Raw genomic sequence first — 18,778 nt, forward strand, 5'->3', positions numbered from 1 at the left:
GCATTCACTGACTAATTTTACTAGTCTCTTTTAAAACGCATAGGAAAAAATACGTTCTGATTCAGAGTGATTCAATAAGTCAATTAAATCAATTCAAGTTTACTTTTAGGGCGGCACGGTGGCACAGTCACACAGCTCCAGGGGCCTAGAGGTTGTGGGTTCGATTCCCGCTCCAGGTGACTGTCTGTGAGGAGTTAGTTTGTTCTCCCTGTGTCGGCGTGGGTTTCCTCCGGGTGACTGTCTGTGAGGAGTGTGGTGTGTTCTCCCTGTGTCTGTGTGGGTTTCCTCTGGGTGACTGTGAGGAGTGTGGTGTGTTCTCCCTGTGTCTGTGTGGGTTTCCTCTGGGTGACTGTCTGTGAGGAGTGTGGTGTGTTCTCCCTGTGTCTGTGTGGGTTTCCTCTGGGTGACTGTCTGTGAGGAGTTAGTGTGTTCTCCCTGTGTCTGCGTGGGTTTCCTCCGGGTGCTCCGGTTTCCTCCCACAGTCCAAAAACACACTTTGGTAGGTGGATTGGTGACTCAAAAGTGTGTGTGTGTGTGTGTGTGTGTGTGTGTTGCCCTGTGAAGGACTGGCGCCCTCTCCAGGGTGTATTCCCGCCTTGCGCCCAATGATTCTAGGTAGGCTCTGGACCCACCGTGACCCTGAACTGGATAAGGGTTACAGATAATAAATGAATAAAGTTTATTTTTACCTTAATGAGTAAGGGAACAGTAGGTAAAATGTGTTTCTATTTAAGGTAAAGCTAAATTAGGTCTGTTCTTGAGGTTAGGATGTAACAGGATGATGATAATGCTTGAAGACGAATAAAGTAAACTGGATTCAGGTTTTTTAACAGTATGAAAAAAGTTAGAAAGGGCATTTTGAATCTCTCTTGGGGCCCAAAGAGATAAACCTTGCCTGATTTGGCAAACCAGAATGTGTATCCTTAAATTCAAATGATATACAGTTTTTGTATTTTTTAACAGTTATGCTAATAATGATGTTGTTTGTTTTTACTAATTAATAAAACAACAATAACATCATTAAGCATTTAATAGATTAATGTAAATTATTATTAATGCAACACTTACTTCTGGGACTCCCCCTTGTGTAGTTTATATTAACAGTACTGAACTGATATCTCAGTATCAATGAGAGGGGTAGTGGGTTACATAGTGTAGTTCCTGAAGTGCTGAGGACATAGTAGCATGACAGAGGTGATTCTGAAGCTGTAGTTTTAAGGAAAAATTCCATATTGTTCCTTTAAACATGAAAAAGCAAACAGCTGCAAAACTTAGGAAATACTGCGCCTCGTCGTGTTGAGGAAATCATTTCCGCCCATAATACAAATGGCCCCGCCCATTACGTTCTATTTTTGATGGGCAAACTAAGAAACCAATCAATCCTTCTGAAGCGTTTGACTGACGTTTGCCTTAGCCAATCACACAAGAGGATATTGTCAAAGCTGTTCTGCTGGGGAACTCCGCTAGATTTGTACTTGTGGAGTAATGGCGGATCACATAGATGGAGAAATCGCTGCTGCCAGCGACAACAGGTGAGCGCGAATTTGAGTGAGAAATTCACCTAGTTATACATATTAAACTTGCGGTTAGTGTACTTTTAATGTACAGTATCCAATAGTTCCTCTTCCGCTTTCAGTTTTTTTTTTCTATATGAAACAATGAAGGCCAACATTAGCATGAGAACGTTAGTAGCTGTCTAGCCACCGTCCAACCGTCAGCTAAACAAAGCCCTTCTGTCTCTCCATTGCTCCAGTTTCTGTTTATTTATCTTCATAATTGGCTGTATTGTAGTGTATTATAAATGCCTAGACCATAGCGAATTTGCTGTTCTGTTCTGTAGTAGTAATAACTAGCCTAAAACGTGTAGGTGTTATCGCAGGTCAGTAACGTTAGCTAGCTATCTATCGCTAGCTAACTCATTTCAGTTTGAATCAATATATCTTTTCAGAGGTTACTGTAAGCCCGCTTAAATCTTTGAACTAACACCATGTAAATGTAAAGTAAAATCTAGACTTTTTTCCTCTATACCGTAGAACAACGCAAAGCACTCTTTTGTTTTCCAAAGGGGCTTCAGTGTTTGAAAAGTTTGCTGGTGAGCTAACACTGCCAGCTAGCTATCTGTAGCTTCGTCTGACTTGCCTTTAGTGTGAGTTGTTTATATGCTTCAAAACAATAGATAAAGCCACCAAGAGAATGATTCAACTGTTAAATTTTGACTTTTGTGCTAAGTATAAAATAGTCTCTAGGGTCAATTTTGTGATATCTTCCGTATTTTTAGTCAAATTTATAGACCTGGATGAACAAGAATACATTCTGTTTTTGTTCAAACCTGTTTAACTAGCCCTGGTTCTTCCCTATTAAAGTCTATTCAAGTTTTCTGTAGGAACTTTGGGTAGTGATAAGTCTCTGACTGCTGCTGAAGTGCAGAATATAGACTGTATGTTTTACTGTATGAACCAAGTCAGAATAACAACCTTGTTGAGTCTGAAAATGTAATATGCTTCTTAATGATCCCCTCCTGTATTCATAGTGCTATTGCTTTTAGAAGTCAATTTCCCATGCTGCCATATTTCACATAGGAGTTAGCATGCCTTGCATACAAAGCTGTTTTGCCCCATTTCACGTTTCAGTCCTATTTAATCCATTGTGTGTGCAAACGATGTTTATTCATATTCAAACGTCGCACTGATTTGGATCCTATTAGAAACACTGAGACCAACTGGTGGTTTTCTGGATGTCTGTGTATTCTGGAAGAGTCTCTTGCATTGAGACCCTAACAGTCTCTTGTGGCAATTGCCAAATGTCTCTAGTGGTGTTCAGTATATATTTTTAAAGCATAATACGATTTTTGAGCTCCAGAATTATGTATTGAGTAGTGTAAGTGTTGAGGTTTATGCATCTTCAGCAGGTATTGATCAGATTTAGTTCCAGATTGAGAAGTATGTTACAAATGGGGTGTTTGAATCAATCTGTGGTGGCAAACCTGTGATTGACAAATATATATTAGTACTAAACATTTCACAGATTTACAGGTGAAAACTCTACCATGACTCAATTGTAACATATTTGATCAGCCTCATCAGGAGCTCTAATATGCAATTTTGCCTTTTGTGATGGAGTGTAAATGCCTCACTCCTAGCAACATTCAGTGACCAAAACCGTACTAGGTCACATTACTGGCCATTTCAGATACTTCAAGAAAGTAAGAAACCTTCCTAGAATTTTTATTTCTACTACCCATACACCTTTGAGGCAGCAGTCTCATTAAGCGATCTGGATTGAACATGGTCACTCTTAACAAGGTTTACTTTTACAAATGGAAAGTCGATGCCAAATGACTGTGCGCCCTTGATCCAGAGAGGCTGTTAAAGCAGATATTGTGTGCTTAGAAATGAAGCACAGACCCAAACCAACAAGATTTGTCACTGTATAATCACTTTATACTGCATTACAAGGTGATCCAAAGCTAAGCTTTTAATTCTAATGCCTGTGGCAGTAAAGGTAACTATCTGTTGATTTGTGGAAAACCCAGTGTGTAGTAGTGGCCGAGTGTAATCTTGGGAATGCAGTGGCTTCAGTGGAATGAGGATTCCTGTCAGGGCTCTGCAATCTCATTGTTAATTGTTTTAATCAGTACCAAGATGCTGTAGGTTTCTTGATAACAAGAGGCTTATTTCATGATTTAATTTAATTCGTTTTTTGTTCAAAGTGTAACACTGAGGACTTTTTTTGATCAGTCATAAGCTTATCAGAGAACACACTGACATATTACAGGTGAGGAAGCTTCTAGGCTAATATTAGTTCAGTTAATTTGACTTAATCATTGACTTTCTTTCTCTTGATTCAGAATGGCAGTACAGCAAGCCTTACGTTTCCGTAGCCCTGCACCTCCACCTACCACAGTATTGCGAGGTCCTCCACCACTCCTACGGCCCCCACCACCTCCTTTTGGTATGATGAGGGGCCCTCCACCACCCCCCAGACCGCCTTTTGCACGTCCGCCTTTTGATCCGAGTATGCCACCTATCCCGCCGCCTGGTACCATGCCTCCGCCAATTGCACCTCCACATTTGCAGGTATGTGCGCTTAGTTTGGGTCTTAAAATATTTCACTTTAAATAAACACAAGCTTTAATTAAGCATTTTGTATTTGCAAAATATTCCAAAGGTTATTTTGCACAAGTTACAGGTACAAATAAGTTAATAATTCCTGTTTCAGCCTTAGGCAGGCAGCCTTAGATATTGTCCCAAGCAGAAATCGGAATATTTATTTGCAGATGTTACCTGTTGTAGTGAACTGTTAAGTGAATGAATGTCCACAAAGCTAGTCAAATTCCCTTTTGCTGGTTTATTTTGAGGTTTTAATCACTTCTGTTTTGTGCTTTGGGTCGTCAGAGGCCACCTTTCATGCCACCTCCCATAGGCAACATGCCCCCACCTCCTGGCATGATTTTCCCTCCTGGAATGCCCCCAGTGCCAGCAGCAGGAGCTCCTGGAAGTCTAACTGAGGAGATATGGGTGGAGAACACCACCCCTGAGGGAAAGGTATGGAACAAATTGAATGTAAACAATTTTACTGAGGTCAGATGTTTTCTCTTAAGTTTTTTTTAATATATAAATTAGCAATATTGTACTTGTAACCTATAGGAATTGTTGTAGAAAAATGTTTTTATGAGTTTTGAAAATGTGAGAAAACCTGAGGTGAATTTTATTTATAGAAAATGTGAAATTGACCTTTAACCATCAAATACATATTAGGTTCCCATTTAATGTGGTTTAGTTTGGCCAGAGGGAGATCTAGGGAGAGTCCCTATTGTTAGTCTTAGTTCCTCTAAAGGTTTCTTCCCTCAGCTTCAAGGTTTTTTCCACTGTCACGTTTGGCTTTTACTCACTGGGTTTTTTTTTGTCTGATAATTTGTATTGTTACTGTATTTATATAAAGCTGCTTTGTGGCTACAGCAGTTGTAAAAGTTGCTATACTAATAAATTTGATTTAATTTGACAGCACTGTATGTAACATCTTTCTGCAGTTTAGGGAATATTGTGTTCAGCTCTGATTTCTAACATTTTTAGTTTTGCTAATAAGCTTGCACCAGTTTTACTAATTACGTCTGATCACAGGAAAGCTTATCACAAATGATTATTTTGTAAACATATCACTCATACTTCTGTTTATATTTTAGGTCTACTTCTATAACGCCAGGACCCGTGAATCAGCCTGGACAAAACCAGAAGGAGTTAAGATTATCCAACAGTCAGAGCTTAACCCCATGATGAGTGGCCAAGCAGGCACTGCATCAGCCACTTCCACCAGCAGCTCAGCCTCCACCACTGTCAGTACTGCAACCACAGCAACGCTGCCTTCAGCCTCTAATCAGCCTGCCTCTCCGACTCACTCTGTCAGTCCCAGCCCTGAACCTTGCACGAGTCCAGGCCCATCTGCACCCCAGCCTGTTGCCTGTAAGAAATGCAGTTTTTATATATTCATGCAAAGAATGTTGCAACCTGGGGCCTCTCTCACAGGACGTGGTCAATAAAATCTCACTTGAAGTTTTGGAAAAACAAAACCTGAAACTGTGGTTAACTGATTTTACATCAGCAGTTATCGGTTTACCCAGTTTTAAATGCTCAAGCTACGATTGTCTTTTATGCATTCAGCAATTAAGTAGGAACTCGGAAGGGTTTGGGAACATGTAAGCAAAAACTAGTTGATTTGGTATTTTTACTCGTTGTCCCCCCCTACAGTTGCACAGTGTAATTTACTTTTAATGCACTGTCCTGAAATCCAGGAGTAAGTAGGGAGGTGAGGTTTGTTTCTGCCCTCCTCCAAAAATGACACAGTGCAGTTTCTGGAATGCTGAGCCAGAAGTATCAATGACCAAATAACTATTCACCCTATTACAGGTCGGTGAAATAATTTTGAAGGTAAAAATACTACCTTGTGAAGTTTTGAACGTTAAGTTTGATATATTTTATACAGTTTAAAATCAACCAAACGTCATAAGTGAGTCAGCGGACCTGAAGATATATACGTGTAGAAAGTTAAATATTTAATAAGGACTTATTTGAAAGTGTTGAAATGTGAAATATTTCTTGATTTCTTCTCTTAACTTTCCTACAGCTCCTGCAGTAACTGACATTCCTCCTGTGGCATCTACTCCTCCAGCAAGCGTGGGTGTGACTCCACTCACTGTGGTCAGCGTTCCGACAGTCACAGCCACAGTTACAGCAGTTCAGACAGTGCCATTACTTCCCCGGGCCCTCCCGCCAGGCCTGCCGCATGCTGTGGCCCAGCCACCTACTGCGATCTCCGCTTTCCCCCCAGTTATGGTGCCCCCATTCAGAGTGCCTCTACCTGGCATGCACATCCCTCTGCCAGGTACATAACACTGAGCCTATACCCGCTGCTGTTTAGAGATCTCTAAGAAATCATGTTGTATTTAATTGTGACTAATTAAATCATGCCATCCATAGTTGGCATGATGATGTAAAAATATTTATTTCAGATTTTTAAAACATCTGTCAGTAGATGGCAGCATTGCCTGTATTATTGTGGCTTTTAAAAGTTTGCAGTGTTTGTGGTCTTTGTTCAATGTCTGTTTTCAGTCATTTGTGATCCTTGCGTAATAGAACACATTGTATGCAATTTTTAGGTATGATACCAGGCATGGCCCCTCCTTTAGTACCCATGATGCACCCACAACTGGCCATCGCAGCTACTCCGGCCTCTCTGGCGGGCGCTGTGCCGCTGCCAGAATGGTCAGAATACAAAACTTTGGATGGCAAGACTTACTACTTTAATAGTCGGACTCAGGAATCCACGTGGGACAGACCTGCCGAGCTAAAGGAGAAAGGTACAGCAACATGCTTTAAAATATTATTCTAAGGTGTAATGCATACATGTGCATATCAAAAATTCGAATGTTGTGGAAAAAGTTAATATTCTTAAACGATTGAATTAAAACATAATGTTTCATATATTTTATCATCTGGACAGTTGTGAAGTCTGCAGTCTTCCTCATGATAGTGCTGGGCGATAAAACGATATCGATATGTTTCGTGATTCATTTTTGCTCAATAATGATGATAAGCTTTGAGTTATAGAGTTATATTCAAGGGTTATATTCAAGTGCTTGTGTGTATGTATTAAATAATACACATACTCTGGACTCATCGCGTCCCTGAACTGGATAAGCGGTTAAAGGCAGTGAATGAATGAATGTGTGAAACTGAAAACGTTCCTGTTTCCCACTGTTACAAGCACTGCTCTAAGCCTTCTAATGGGTTAAGTGCAATATTCCAGTTCAGCACTTGGGAGTGTTCATTTATTAATTATTTTAAACTCTTCTTAATCTATCTTCTTACTCTCTCTGCTTCTTTAAACGCTTGAGGAGGTAATGCCCTAAGAGTGTTTTCATAACAAGACAAAAGTATCGTTACTTTTATGTGGTAAGGAAACGTTATTGTTCCAGTGAAATCTTTCCTTGTGAGTTTGAGTAATGTGCATATGTATGTTGTATAGTGATGATCATTTGGTGTATTCAGTCTATATTTTTAGAATATTTATATTTTTGCCCGTATCGCCCAGCTCTACCTCATGATATTGGTTACATGCATGTTGTAATATTCTAATAATGTCAGGTACTGGGATTCTGATTTTCATGAGCTGTAAGCCATGCTGATGTGTCACTTTATGTGCAATAGTATAAAATATCTGCTTGTTTAGCTTTACGAATTAAATTGTAAACCAAAATGACCTTTTTCACCTGTAAGTCGTGAAGTAATAAATTCATTTAAGCTATATATATATATATATAACTTCTTTATTTTTGATCCTGCAGATAAGGATGGGGACAAGGGAAAAGATATCCTGTCTGCTAATGATGGTGAAGCTATGGAAATTGGTGATGTGGAACTAAAAGATGAAGCATTAATTCTGGCCAAAGAGGTAATTACAATGCCTTAAGAAGGGAATTATCTTTTTCACTGCTTCCATCTTTTCCATTACTGATTGAGATAATGGTTATAGTCTGTGGTTCCTTATTTCCAGCCACTTAAACAGGAGGAAATGACTGAAGAGGAAAAAGCAGCGCAGAAGGCTAAACCAGTGGCCACCAATCCCATTCCTGGAACCCCATGGTAAAAGTTCATTAAAAAAAATCTGCCTTGTATATTTGGATATATATTGTTGTTTTCTTTGATCATCCATCTGTTTTGTCTTTTGTAGGTGTGTAGTGTGGACTGGAGATGACCGTGTGTTTTTCTACAATCCCACAACACGACAGTCCATGTGGGACCGGCCGGATGAGTTGGTGGGACGAGCAGATGTGGATAAATACATCCAGGAACCTCCACACAAGAGGGGTCTAGATGATGCTAAGAAAATCAGTATGAACTTTCATAATATACCTTATTTCTAAATAATTAATGCTCATTTCTGTATAACTGAGTTTTTCAAAAGTAAAATACACAGCATAATCATTTAACCTGTTTTATTTTAGCTTTCGGTATCAACAAAGAGGAACTTGAAGCATCAACCGACGAAGCACAAGATGATGAGCCTTCTAAGGCCAAGAAGAGGAAGTAAGTGCTACTCTGTTTGACAACTTAGACAGCAGGGGCACAGTTAACCCACCTCTGCAGTATGTTAAAAAGACTAAGAGCATGAACATGCAAGCATTCATATATTCCATTCATGAAGAGGATTAATTCCTTTAACGTAAAAAGAAAACCCATAATAAAATATAGATTGTTATTGCTAGAGTCCTGAAATCGGAGGCATATATTCTTATTTTTTTCGGAATGCACCCAATGCTGATCTGTCTTGGCTGTGGTGATCTTTAGTTGGATCTGTTATGAGTGGTGAATCCATATTGTCCAGGTTTATCAAGTCAAATCAGTCACTGTTTCCCATCAGTGCCCTTCAAGCCTGCTTCTCCCTGACCCCAAACAGTGGTCGTGTTGCACTGGGGACTATTTTTCAGGGAACGCTTCTAAGCTCTGGCGATGCCAACATGGGCCTCCAAGGTAACACACCTTGTTTGACCTCTCTCTAGCCTGCATTAGGAAATCCCCAGAGAAAAAAAAAATCGCAACGCCCTCGTTTGAGCCCTCATTTTCTACTTGTTTGTTTTATATATTCCATAGTAAAGATAAAAAATGAGGAAAATTAGCTTTAATTGTTGTAATGGCCAAGTCCTGTGTTTTGTAAGTTCATAAATAGGAATGGCCAAACGCTGCATATTTTCATCAGCTACTAATACAGGCATTCAGTTTTCTGGTAATGTATCATTTCTATAAAATAAAATGATTAGAAGTATAAGAATAAAACGGAATAAGGAGCAGTTACCCCAAACGAAAAGTTGGCCAGACATTTCACATGTTGTTATTCTTCTGTTATTTTTCCCCTCACACTGTTGTTTTCCCCATCACAGAAAGGAAGAAGTGAAGGAAGCCGACGCAGATAAAGAGGCGGCCGTGGAGGCCGAACTGAAGGCGGCTCGAGATCGGGCGGTGGTCCCCTTGGAGGCCCGCCTCAATTCGTTCAAGGACATGCTGCTGGAGAGAGGGGTAAAACAGTTCAATCCAACGCAATACTCTAACCAGCTCTGTAATGTTAGACACATAAAACTGAATGGAAGCCCATCAAGGTACAATCTTCAGTTTGTTCTCCGTACTGTCCTCTCTCCTTATATATTTCTTGTTGGTGCTTAATTGTGTTGTCTGTTATTTGGGTTCATTTTTGTTAGATGAGCTGTCATTTACTTAAATATTAAATATTTTATGTGGGGGGGGGGGTTGGATCTAATCCAAAAACAGTCTGTGTAAGAAGCTGTCATACAGGTAGTGGTGGACAATACAAGGATATTTATCATTGTCATGTTAAATTCCAATGCTTTTCTCAGTACAATGGATGTCAATGATTTAAGGAACACTGGCAAAATGTATGCATTCTTAAGTAAGGTGTCGTACCTTTATCATTTTTAATTGTATTGAATACAGTGATTATTCACAAAGAAATTGATAGTATTTTGTAAAAATGACTTTACTTTTTTTTAATGTTCCAAAGGAACAAACCTCAGAAACAGTGATTCATGTATTATGTAATATATTGTTATTGTAATTTATTTTTTTTTTTTTACTTATCACCCACCCAATAAGTCAGATGCCTAATCTGGAAAATGTTAATGATTGAGAGAGTTATCTGTGGTTTGTTTAAATTACTATACAGCTCATGATGAGCATAAGGTTTACCGATTTGTTAAAATCGGTAAAGCTTATGCATTTGCTGTGTTTTCTAAATGCTTTTCAGCATCTTTTTAGTGTGCTCAGTATGTGTTGAAGATATTAGGTTTTTATACTAATGCTTAAAATTTCCATGGTTTACTTTTAACCTAAAGCAGCTTAATTTTTTTATTGTCCCATAAACATTCTTGCAGCTCTTGGTTTAGGTGTTCCTATATTTTTCCTGGAATGTAATTATACTGTTTTCCCGTTTTAAAGAGGTTCTATTAGTGGTTCCGTTTTTTTTGTTTTTTTTTTGTGTAATGTGCATTGGTGGAAAACATCAGGCAGCTTCAAGTCAGGAGAAAAATGCAAAATATCCTCATTGACTTACTGTGTATTAAATGTTTTTTGCACTTGATTGTTCTTAATTATTAAGAATCCATTGTTAACCTGAGATCCTCTACCGGCAGGTTTCAGCCTTTTCCACATGGGAAAAGGAGTTGCACAAGATTGTATTTGATCCTCGGTATCTACTCCTTAATCCTAAAGAAAGGAAGCAGGTAACAGATACTTTGACACTGACAAAGGCAAACTTGGTGAAATTGGCCTAGCTATCGAGCTTTAAGGTTAATCTTTACGTTATGTGTTGTCTAAAATGTGAATTTCCCTGCAGGTGTTTGATCAGTACGTAAAGACTCGTGCTGAAGAGGAGAGGAAAGAAAAGAAGAATAAGCTCATGCAAGCTAAGGATGACTTTAGGAAGATGATGGAGGATGCCAAGCTTAACGTTAGGTTGGCTCTTGTAATTTGCCTTGTGTTTTTTGGCTTATATTGCCATATATTTGGTTTAAGCAAACTTTCCCAATAAACAGAACTGTTAAACAGTGAAAGCATATTAGAATCATAACTGTTGATGGGTCCTAGCCTGTCTTTTAAACACTGTGGTGCCACATATTGTGATTAAAATCATGAAACATATGTAAAGGGGAAATACAAGTGGTAAATTCCAGGTCTGTATGTGGTCTAGACTTTTAATCTTCTGTTTTAAATCCAGTCTTTACCGTCTTGTTTCTCTAGGACCACATTCAGTGAGTTTGCTGCCAAACATGCAAGGGATTCACGTTTTAAAGCCATTGAGAAGATGAAGGACAGAGAGGCCATGTTCACAGAGTTCATGATTGCTTTCAGGAAGAAAGACAAGGAAGACTCCAAAAGCAAGGGAGAAAAGGTGAATGATAAATAAGTCCAAGAAATTTCATCCAGAAATGATCTATTTCATTAGATAATTAAATTAATACTGAGGTTATTTTTCACAATTTTTATTTTTTTTTTAATTAATTTCCAATAGCTCAACTAATTTACCCAGCAGAAGACGTTTTAACAAATGTGTTTTCATTTATGAAGCTGAGAATGACCATCTCCACATTGCATTTGCTGTGTTTACGTCACTTAATTTTTACTGATAGGAAAAACTCAAGTTGAACATTTGAGACGAACATTCACTACTTATTCCTTCTGAGACAGTTGGGTTCTGCTTTATGACTCAGCGAAAGTGAAGTGGCTATTATTGCTTCTAACATTATAGAGCACTATGTTGTGTGTTTTTTAATGCATCAGCGCTAAAAATAAATGTGTTTTGATAGTCGTTATAATTTCAGCCTTGATACTTGGTGTGTATTAGACTTTTTGTATCATATCTGAAGTTCCGCTGTTTGTTGTTTACTCCTGTTTAGGTAAAGTTGGATTTCTTTGACTTACTATCGGACCACCACGTGGACATTCAGCAACGCTGGAGCAAAGTGAAAGACAAGTTGGAGACAGATCAGAGATACAAAGCTGTGGAGAGCTCTGCAGCTAGAGAGGAGCTCTACAGACAATATGTGGAAAAGCAAGCTAAAGTAAGAGTTCTGTGTGGAATTAAATCTTACCAGACACCCTATCCAGTCAAAAGAAAGCCGTGATGTTAGATATAGTCTTGCATTTTCATGTACACATTGTACTTATTATGCAGTATCTATTATGCAGTAACAGAATCTACAATTCTTGCAAAGGCTTTAGACATGCTTTAAGGATTTGTTTGCATTGCACACCTACAGGGGTTAGACAATGAAACTGAAACACCTGTCATTGTAGTGTGGGAGGTTTCATGGCTAAATTGGAGCAGCCTGGTGGCCAATCTTCATTAATTGAACACTGCACCAGTAAGATCATGGTTCAAACATTGTGTCCTGAAGGCAGTGCCGTGTATCAGGACGATAATGCACCAATACACACAGCAAGACTGGTGAAAGATTGGTTTGATGAACATGAAAGTGAAGTGGAACATCTCCCATGACCTGCACAGTCACCAGATCTAAATATTATTGAGCCACTTTGGGGTGTTTTGGAGGAGCGAGTCAGGAAACGTTTTCCTCCACCAGCATCACATAGTGACCTGGCCACTATCCTGCAAGAAGAATGGCTTAATCCCTCTGACCACTGTGCAGGACTTGTATACGTCATTCTCAAGACGAATTGACGTTGTATTGGCTGCAAAAGGAGGCCCTACACCATACTGATAAATTATTGTGGTCCAGGTGTTTCAGTTTCATTGTCCAACCCCTGTATATACACGTGCACCATTTAATCTTTCTCCCTCCATTTTGGTAGAACATAGATGCAGAGAAGGAGAAGGAGCTGGAGCGGCAGGCTCGCATTGAGGCCAGTCTGAGGGAGAGAGAGCGTGAGGTGCAGAGAGCAAGGTCTGAGCAGACAAAGGAGATCGATCGAGAGAGAGAGCAACACAAGCGCGAGGAGGCCATCCAGCACTTCAAAGCTCTCATGTCTGATATGGTCAGTGGAATGGATTTGTTCATGGAAGTATTTAAAGCTTTGGGCTTATCTACCCAGGCCTTTAAAGTAAGAAACCTCTTGGAGGGGGGGGGGGGGGTGTTATAAAACTTGAAAATTTGCATGAACAGATAATCAGTAAAATCAGAAAGACTTGGTTGTGTAACATTGTATTTTGGCATGTTTTTATTAAGTAACAGTAAGAGTCAAGTGAGGGTTTATATGATGTGTCTACAATTATTAATACTTGGATCCACAGTTAACTCAAAGCTGTCTTTACCAGCAGTTATTTGCATAAAATAGATCTGCATCTATTTAGATGCATCTATAAATAGATCTGTATCTATATAAAGGACGGCATGGTGGTGCAGCAGGTAGTGTCGCAGTCACACAGCTCCAGGGGCCTGGAGGTTGTGGGTTCGATTCTCGCTCCGGGTGACTGTCTGTGAGGAGTTGGTGTGTTCTCCTTGTGTCCACCTGGGTTTCCTCCCACAGTCCAAAAACACACGTTGGTAGGTGGATTGATGACTCAAGTGTCTGTAGGTGTGAGTGAATGTGTGTGTTGCCCTGTGAAGGACTGGCGTCCCCTCCAGGGTGTATTCCTGCCTTGCGCCCAATGATTCCAGGTAGGCTCTGGATTCACCGCGACCCTGAACTGGATAAGGGTTACAGATAATGAATGAATGAAGTTCTGCATCAGGGAGATTGATTGATGTTTGTCAGACCACCTACCATTCAGCGCGTTTCCACCGACATAGACTTGTTTGTGAACCAGAAAAACATTGATCCAAGCTGGAACCAAAGAACAGTACGTTCTTCAGCGCGAACCATGGCTTCCGTGGGCATGTTGAGGTTCAGTAACTCAAAGACCTCAGAGTGGAGCTGAACAGGGTCTTTCACATAAGTAAAGAATAGGAAATAAAAGAGGAACACGCTGTTTGTGTGTGTTTCTCAGGCTATGTTTGGCTTTGCATAGTTACATTACTCAGTTTTCAAGCTGAGCAGGAAGCTAGGAGCGTGGCAGCATTTACACACGTCTTAGAGAGGACTGCTGAATTAGTCTTATTCCATGTGAGTGTGTCTTTGTGGTGGGGAGACATTTTATGGCGTTGGTGTGTTTATTGTGTATAAAACTCCATATAGGTGCGCACAGCCTCTTTAAACTTATTGTTTTAACCTGTTACAGTGAATAAATAAGTAATTGTAATTCTTACAATCAACCAAATATTCTTGGTGGCCTTTGTTTTTTGGTGGTAGATCATCTAGTATTTATTTATTTATTTATTTTTTAAGTAAAACAAAAACAAAAAAAAAACAAAACACTGATGCAGGTGTTATATACTATGAACAAACCTTTGTGCTCCTTTTTTCATTTCTGCATTTATTACCTGTCCTCCATATTTCTACATTCACATAATAAAACCCATGTGTAAACAAAGACATTGATATGAAGCACCAAAGCTTCTCCAGATCTTCCAATGACAAGGAGATGTATTTTGGGTTTTCCTGTTTTTAAAATGCCAGAAACACATGGCTAATGGTGGTCCGGCAAAACTAGACTTGTCGAGTTTCTTTTTGTTTAACTAATGTTTGATCACTTTGTAATACAGCTCCGGGTTTTGGTGATTACATTTTTTTAATATCAATTTGCTTCATTTGGAAACCTGAAATAGAACAAATGTTTGATTTCTCTGGAATTGTTATCTAGGTAGATTTGGTCCCAAGTGTTTGCTTATTGGCATCTGTCCACATACACGCCTGTAACATACTGAATATCAGACACAAGTCTCGTATCAGAGCATCCCTATTTGTTCCCAAGCCTTTTTTTTAATGCAAACATCCAGCCATGTGTTTTTCTGAATTATTTATTTCACTTGCTTATTCTTCTTGCGTCAACCTCTCTCTGCAATGTATGCTTCGTTCTGCCATCAGAGTGTGAATGTTTGTGTACCTGTGCCTAGGTGAGATCAACAGATGCTTCCTGGTCAGATACAAGACGCAATCTGAGGAAAGATCACCGATGGGAGTCCGCATCGCTGTTGGAGAGACATGAGAAGGAGAAATTGTTTGAGGAGCACGTAGAGGCACTCACCAAAAGGAAAAAGGAACAGTTCAGACACTTGCTGGATGAGACCACAGTGGTGAGATGGAGAACACTTTATCCACTTTATGTGGATGCTTGCTTTTTTTTTTTCCCCCGTTTTGTTTCTGTGCAGTGCGTCTCATGTTATCAACTTCGTCTTTAAAGTGCAATGAAATGTAACCTGAATCCAAAGCACAGTAGTTCTAGTGCTTCTTAGTGTTCCCAAGAGGCAAATGGAAAATAAAGACCTTACAAAGAAAAGGTCAAATGATTAGATATGCTTCATACAGCACAGTCAGCTGCTGCATGGGTAGTATGTCGTTTTGCGTTTTTTGTGTTAAATATGATAAATATTGTGTATAGTGTTTCCACCCTGAACTGGATAAGCGCTTACAGACAATGAATGAATATATAGTGTTTCCAGAAGGGTGTGCACATTTCACTGTAACATTTCTTCTGAAATTAAGGATGTTAGTTGGGAGTGGCTTTGCTGCAGTAACACCTTTTCTGTGCAGACTTGTTGGCACATTAATGAGGTCAGGTTCTGAGGTACATTTGAGGATGGTGAATTTAAGTTCATGGGCAGCTGCTCCCAAGCGTGTTACAGTAATACCTTGACTTGCGATTTTTGCGAAGATTGTGACCAAGCTTTGCTCATATATCAATTTAAATTTCCCCATTAAAATGAACTTAAATGCTATTAATCCATTCCAGCCCCCAACAACCACAATTACTTATAAATAACAGATAATGTATTAAAAAAATAATAATACATATTAAAAGAGGATGTAACGAAATAAATAGGTTCTATTAAGTTCCTTTACCTTTAAGATCAGACGAAGATGCTGGCGGTGGTTGGGGGAGTTTTTCTTTTCGTGTTTTATCGTTTAGCGGAACTTATTCGCTACACACTTAATGCTACACAAATAGCGATACGATAGATGCTTGCGCGGCAAGATAAACAAGTGAACTGAACGCTCACTGGGTCACATAGTGTCGTAAGCTTGCTCGATCGTAACTCAGATTTCGGTTCGCATCATAAAGCAAAAAATCGACTGAGCGGCGGCTCGTTTCTTGGAAAAATTCGCAAGCTGATTCACTCGCAGGGCGGCACAATTGCAGTCACACAACTCCAGGTGACTGTCTGTGAGGAGTTTGGCGTGTTCTCCCTGTGTCTGTGTGGGTACCTCCGAGTGCTCCGGTTACCTCCCACGGTCCAAAAACACACGTCGGTAGGTGGATTGGCGACGTGTGTGTGTGTGTGTGTGTGGCCCTGTGAAGGACTGGTGCCCCCTCCAGGGTGTATTCCCGCCTTGCGCCCAATGATTCCAGGTAGGCTCTGGACCCACCGCAACCCTGAATTGGATAAGGGTTACAGATAATGAAATGGAATCAGGGGCTGGGGAGGTCTGGGTTTTTTTACTCGGACTGCTTCCCCCATGACGGTGGAAGCGGTGGAAAATGGATGAATGAATTAATCACTCGCAAGTGAAGGTTTCACTGTGTTTCTTTTCTCCCTTTTCTTTGGAAAGTTATGTTTGCACACTACTGACATCTATTAACCTTGAAGAAGCTGTATTCACTTATTATACAGGGTCTTCAAACCTTTGGAGGTTTAGACATAGCTTATGTTATTTATTTATTTATTTCCTTCCATCTCTTCTAGGCCTAACTGCTCTTTATGGCCTCAAGGTGGTGCTCAAGTTAAAGGTTGTGAACGTATGTGTTGAGAATGTCAATAATGACTAGCCCATTATCTTTTTTGCCAGATCACTCTGACCACCACTTGGAAGGAGGTGAAAAAGATCATTAAAGACGACCCTCGCTGCATCAAGTTCTCCAGCAGCGATCGGGTAAGTCAAGTCAAAAATCTGTTTGTATAGTGCTTTTTACAACCTGATATAGCGTTACAGAAATCTGGTGTTAAAAATTAATTAAATATTCCCTCAGAAGTCCCCCCCAGAACTAGAAATCTGGTTTTGCGTCCAATTAATATTTCACTACTTTACTGCCGCGTGGTGTTCTTACCTGTGTTCCATTGTTTTGTAGAAGAGACAACGAGAGTTTGAGGACTACATAAAAGACAAATACATCACTGCCAAAGCTGACTTTAGAACTCTGCTGAAAGAGACTAAATTCATCACCTACAGGTAAGAGGAGGTGTAATTAAAGGCCTACTCCTGTGTTCTTTTAGATGATGGTCTTTAATAACGGGTTTTTCAAAACTTTAAGCAGAAATCTTGGATACCGAATTCCAGGATGACTTTTATCCCATTTTTAGAGGCGGATTAAAGCCCGATTCTGATGAAGACCAATTCTGAGGACATTTTCATACAGAGTTACTTGAAAATAAAATGTTTGGTAAAAATGATTTAAAACACGTACAATAATAAAAACATTATTTCTATTTACGCTGTAAAATAAGGTCTTCAACTCATTAAAAACACATTTATAAAGTTGATTATTTTATGTTGGCAATGGTAAGAATTGTTTGCCATTTTAGTTTTGTTTGATTTTTCAAACATATCGGCTCAGGAATATATCTAATATCATGTTTATCATTTGTCCAGCAGAGGGCACCTTAGAGGTGTTATAAAAGCACAGAGAACTCAGATCTAGACGTCCTTAATCCTGTGATAGTGGGATTTGATTATCTGGGAAAGTTTGGATCAGCTTTGAAAACTGGCCCCAGGGAAAGGTTTAAGCCTAGTTTTGTGATAGATTTTCCTTTGATTAAAGAATATCCATTCATAATGCTGATGATAATCCATATCAGTTCATAACTTGTGACTTAGGTTTACAGATCAAATTAACCCTTGATTTTCATTAAAAATGCTTTTTATTTCTTGTAGCTTGTCCCTGTAATGCATCCATTTAGCTGCCCATTAAATGTTCATGGTAGACATTTTGTCATATTTGTAATAGCTTGGCTTCCACCATGCCTCTTCTGCCATAGATCCCGAAAGCTGATCCAGGAGTCCGATCAGCATTTGAAAGACATCGAGAAGACCCTACAGAACGACAAACGTTACCTGGTTCTCGACTGTGTCCCTGAAGAACGCAGAAAACTCACAATGTTCTACATTGAAGATCTGGACCGACGAGGACCGCCACCTCCACCGACAGCATCAGAACCAACCCGCCGCTCCACAAAGTGAACCCCCCTCACCCCACCCAACCCAGACCTCTTGTGGACTGAGCATGAGCCTGCCATGCACTCAGCAGTGTATAGTTAATAATGACGCTGTTACCCACAACATCTGTGTATATTTCTGAACCATGTACAACTGCTGCCTGCTGGTCCAGTAGCTGGCGTAAGCAAGACAAAGTGTTAATGTGTATGATCTCTGGCTGTATGAAAGGTGGATGTGTCCATAGTTACGACATAACTGGTAACTCAGATTCTATATATTTTTTTGTAGGGTGCTGCTATGACAGCAAGGACAGTGCTGTTCAGGCCTGTGCCACAATCGTTTGAGAAATCATGTACCAGTTGGTGGTACATGGCATGAATGTTTGTTTCTTACAGTGGTTTGCTTTGGAAGTGTTGCTGTTTCTGTATCAACTGACTGGAAATAAACGCAACCTCATGCTTTGCTCCTTTTTAAAAAGCCTTGTCTGCGATGTTCTTAAGCACAAA

The 18,778-nt window shown here is 39.7% G+C and overlaps 1 protein-coding gene across 2 annotated transcripts; it reads left to right on the plus strand.

Annotated features, from left to right (window-relative positions):
• Nucleotides 1–1,458: 1,458 nt before the first annotated feature.
• On the plus strand, nt 1,459–18,733 carry tcerg1b (transcription elongation regulator 1b (CA150)). Of its 2 annotated transcripts, none has more exons than XM_066645740.1 (20): nt 1,459–1,532; nt 3,848–4,076; nt 4,395–4,544; nt 5,183–5,459; nt 6,121–6,378; nt 6,653–6,853; nt 7,841–7,947; nt 8,029–8,138; nt 8,227–8,387; nt 8,501–8,582; nt 9,434–9,569; nt 10,697–10,786; nt 10,900–11,018; nt 11,304–11,454; nt 11,960–12,124; nt 12,876–13,058; nt 15,017–15,196; nt 16,908–16,991; nt 17,188–17,288; nt 18,095–18,733. In XM_066645740.1, exons 1-20 carry the CDS (start codon nt 1,486–1,488, stop codon nt 18,294–18,296), a joined length of 3,033 nt encoding a protein of 1,010 aa, XP_066501837.1. In that variant the 5' UTR covers nt 1,459–1,485; the 3' UTR covers nt 18,297–18,733. The 2 variants fall into 2 exon arrangements, with proteins under 2 accessions (XP_066501837.1, XP_066501838.1); XM_066645741.1 differs by having other exon boundaries at nt 8,050–8,138.
• Nucleotides 18,734–18,778: the final 45 nt, after the last annotated feature.

The sequence above is a fragment of the Hoplias malabaricus genome, chromosome 15 (assembly GCF_029633855.1).
Source record: "Hoplias malabaricus isolate fHopMal1 chromosome 15, fHopMal1.hap1, whole genome shotgun sequence".
Taxonomy (NCBI): Eukaryota; Metazoa; Chordata; class Actinopteri; order Characiformes; family Erythrinidae; genus Hoplias; species Hoplias malabaricus.

Excerpts from the sequence above, each read along its gene's own strand:
- tcerg1b (XM_066645740.1), top strand. The coding sequence starts at position 1,486 with ATGGCGGATCACATAGATGGAGAAATCGCTGCTGCCAGCGACAACAG. Across the intron at positions 10,787-10,899 it reads ATCCTAAAGAAAGGAAGCAG|GTGTTTGATCAGTACGTAAA; the intron begins GTAACAGATACT and ends ATTTCCCTGCAG. Across the intron at positions 11,455-11,959 it reads CCAAAAGCAAGGGAGAAAAG|GTAAAGTTGGATTTCTTTGA; the intron begins GTGAATGATAAA and ends ACTCCTGTTTAG.